Here is a 3,887-nt window from a genome sequence, read left to right as displayed (position 1 = left end):
TACTTGAATTTTCCAAGTACCTTTTTGATATAATGAAACTGTGATGATTCCAACCCTTGTGGAGTCCTATAAATTTTTATTCCTAAGATCATATCAGCAACTCCAAGGTCTTTTATATCAAACTTGTGCTGAAGCATTCATTTCGTAGCATTTATGCCAAAAATGTCTACTGATGATTAACATGTCATTCACATACAAACAAACAATGACTTTGTGATTTGGAGTGTTTTTAAAGTAAACACATCTATCACACTCATCTATCTTAAATCCATTTTCCAACATGGTTTATTCAAATTTCGCATGCCATTATTTGGTTCTTGCTTTAGTTCATATAGTGACTTAACAAGTTTGCACACTTTTCTATCCTTATCAGGAATTATAAAACTCTTGGGTTGTTTGATATAAATTTTTTCCTCCAATTTTCCATATAAGAAAGTTGTTTTCACTTTCATTTGATAGATTTCAAAATCACATACCTCCGCTAATGTAACCAACATCTAAATGGACGTTATCCTTGTTACTGGTGATTATGTCTCAAAATAATCAAGGCCTTCTTTTTTTAAAGCCTTTCACAATAAGTCTTGCCTTGTATTTGTCAATAGTACCATCAACTTTTATTTTCCTTTTGAAGAACCATTTAGCACCTAAAGGTTTATTTTATAGAGAAAGATCAATCAACTCCCAAGTATGGTTGCTCAAGATTGAATCAATCTTATTATCAACAACCTCTTTCTAAAATGATGAGTCTGTAGACAACATCGCTTCTTTATATGTTTGAGGATCATTTTTAAGAAGAAATATTAAAAAATATGATTTAAAAGAAAACGTTTTCTCTTCATTAAGTTCATTCTTCCTTAGTTTATCCCTAGGTCATTTAAACCCTTCATTAAAAAACTCATATCTGGCCTTACAGGGATAAATGTATTAAAAAAACTCGCATTATCTGATTTCGATGGCTCGACTCCAGCAACATTGGTAGCGCGCAGCCTCGATCACAGGCGACCGATTCCGGCGGGTCCATCTGAAGGTTCTGACTATTTCATCCAGATCTGATTTTAATAGTACCAAATCTAAATCCGGTGGCACTCCGATGAAGCTCAGGCAATAAAATCCCAGCGACCATTTTCTGCATCAGTTTGCTGAGATCCAACATACCATGCAAGAAAAGAGGACTCGATCTACAAGTGTAACCTGGTGACTTCTAACCTTTGTTATTTCCTTTTTCGTATTATTTCTTATATTATCTTCTATATCCTAACTTGTATTTAATTTATTGGGATTATCTGTTGTCGTATATTGGTGACTTGCCCTGCATTTTATTATTTGTTTTGTTTTTCTTGATGCAAGGCTATTAGTGTGCTCTATATTCCTGCTATTAGTTTTGTTTCTATCTTAGTTTAGTTTTGATTTCTAGCATAGCTTAGTTTTGTTTATATCTTTGTTGGTTTCTTTTCTTGAGTAGTGGCTTTGGGCATCGATGATGGGGTACGATCATGTCTGAGGGAGCTAGGGCTGGGGTAATTATTGGGGTGGGGGAAGAGGGGAGGGCTGGTTTGGGGGTGGGCGAAAAAGAGAGGGCTGGTTTGGGACTGGGGACAAAGTATGGTGTTAGGTAGGGGTTAGGGTATGGAGTGAGAGGTGGTAAAAGTAGACGTGTTACTAGCATAGATAAGGTGAGGGTGGGGGTCTTGGAACATAGGGACCCTTCAGGGTAAGTCCATAGAGCTTGTGAAGATTCTTAGAAAGAGCAGAATTAATATTCTGTATATTTAGGAAACCAAGTGGGTAAGATCTAAGGCTAGGGATGTGGATGGTTACAAGCTTTAGTACTCAGGGAGTAAGAGACATAGGAATGGAGTAGGCATCTTAGTACATGAAGAACTTAGGGGGCAAGTAGTGGAGGTTAAGAGGGTCAACGATAGGTTGATGACGATTAAGTTGGTCATTGGGGGGTTTACTCTGAGCGTGCGTAGTGTTTATGAGCCGCAGGTAGGCTTGGACGGGGAGGAGAAGAATCGGTTTTGGGAGGCTTTGGACAAGGTGGTTAGATGTGTTCCTAGCTCTGAGAAGATTATTGTAGATGGCGATTTCAATGGTCACATCGGGGTATTATCGGGAGGCTATGGCGATGTGCATAGGTTTTATGGTTTTGGGGATAGGAATGAAGAGAGATTTGTTATGCCGGATTTTGCAAGGGCCTTCGGAATGGTGGTAGTGAATTCGAGCTTTTCAAAGAAGGAGGATAACCTGGTCACTTCCTGAAGCGCAATAGCTAAGACTTAGATTGACTTTCTGTTGCTTAGGAAGGGGATAGGGCGTTGTGTAAGAATTGAAAGGTCATTCTGAGTGAGAACCTTTCGATCCAACACAGGCTTTTGGTGATGGATTTGGGCTTAAAGAAGGATAGGAAGAGAAGTGGCAGGGAGAGTTGACCTAGAATAAAGTGGGGGGCTTGATTCCGGTAAGTGCACTGGAGATAGAAGAGAAGGTGGCGGAGTTAATGGTGTGGGAGTGTAGGGAGGACGTGGATGGCATGTGGGATAGGGACGGTAGGTGTATCAATTAGATGGTTAGAGAGGTGTTGGGTATATCGAGGGGCCTTATTGGTCAGGGTCAAGTGGATTGGTGGTGGAATAAAGAAGCAAAGAAGAAAGTGAACACAAACAAGGGGGCATATGCTAAGTTGGTTAAGAGTAAGGATGAAGAGGATAAACAGGCAAATAGGGAGGAGTACAAGTTAGCGAGGAAAAAAGCTAAGTTAGCAATTACGCTTGCTAAAACAATAGCATTTGAGAGCTTGTATGCGGGGTTGGAGGAAAGAGGTGGGGAAAAAGATTGTATAAGATTGCTAAGGCGAGGGAGAGGAATGATCGTGACCTTGACCAAGTGAAATGCATTAAGTGGGAGGATTGTAGTGTGCTGGCGGAGGATGCTCATATTAAGAGAAGATGGCAGTCGTATTTTCATAGACTTTTAAATGATGAGGGGGATAGAGACATTGTGTTAGAGGAGCTGGAGAACTCAGAGGGGTATCGCGATTTCAGCTATTGTAGGCATTTTAAGGTGGAGGAGGTCAGCGAGGATATTCACGGGATGCGAAGGGGTAGGGCGACCGGGACAAACGAGATCCCTGTGAAATTTTGGAAGTTTGCTGGCAGGGCTGGTTTAAGGTGGTTGATCGAATTATTTAAAGACATTTTAAAGACTGTAAAAATGCCTGAGGCTTGGAGGTGGAGCACCATGATTCCTTTATATAAAAATAAGGGTGACATCCAAATTTACAACAACTACAGGGATATTAAGTTGTTGAATCACACTATGAAGATTTGGGAGAGAGTGGTCAAGCAAAGGTTGAGGAGGATTGTGTCTATTTTGGAGAACCAGTTTGGTTTTATGCCCATTCGCTTGACGACGGAGGCAATTCACCTGGTGCAAAGACTGGTGGAGCAGTAGAGGGAAAGGAAGAAGGATCTTTACATGGTGTTTATCGACTTGGAGAAGGCCTACGACAAAGTTCCTAGGAAATTTCTTTGGAGATGCTTGGAGGTGAGTGGGGTCCCGATGGCATATATCAGATCGATTAAGGACATTTATGAAAGAGCTAAGACTTGGGTGAGGATAGCGGGAGGAGATTCAGAGCATTTTCCTGTCTTGACAGTTTTGCATCAGGGATCGACTCTTAGCCCTTTTTTTTTACTTTGATGATAGATGTATTATTGTGGCATATTCAAGAAGAGTTGCATTGGTGCATACTTTTTGTGGATGATATAGTATTAATTGATGAGACGCAGGGAGGTATGAATGATAAATTAGAGGTTTGGAGATAAACCCTTAAGTCCAAAGGGTTCAGGTTGAGTAGGAGCAAGACAGAGTATATGGAATGCAAG

The 3,887-nt window shown here is 40.5% G+C and overlaps 1 protein-coding gene across 1 annotated transcript; it reads left to right on the top strand.

Annotated features, from left to right (window-relative positions):
- Positions 1–1,493: 1,493 nt before the first annotated feature.
- LOC107841616 lies at positions 1,494–2,262 on the top strand. Its single transcript, XM_016685478.1, has 2 exons — positions 1,494–1,612; positions 1,974–2,262. Exons 1-2 carry the CDS (start codon positions 1,494–1,496, stop codon positions 2,260–2,262), a joined length of 408 nt encoding a protein of 135 aa, XP_016540964.1.
- The last annotated feature ends 1,625 nt before the right edge of the window (positions 2,263–3,887 follow it).

This window comes from Capsicum annuum, unplaced genomic scaffold, assembly GCF_002878395.1.
Source record: "Capsicum annuum cultivar UCD-10X-F1 unplaced genomic scaffold, UCD10Xv1.1 ctg70512, whole genome shotgun sequence".
NCBI lineage: Eukaryota > Viridiplantae > Streptophyta > Magnoliopsida > Solanales > Solanaceae > Capsicum > Capsicum annuum.
This window is presented reverse-complemented; position numbering and strand designations above follow the sequence as displayed.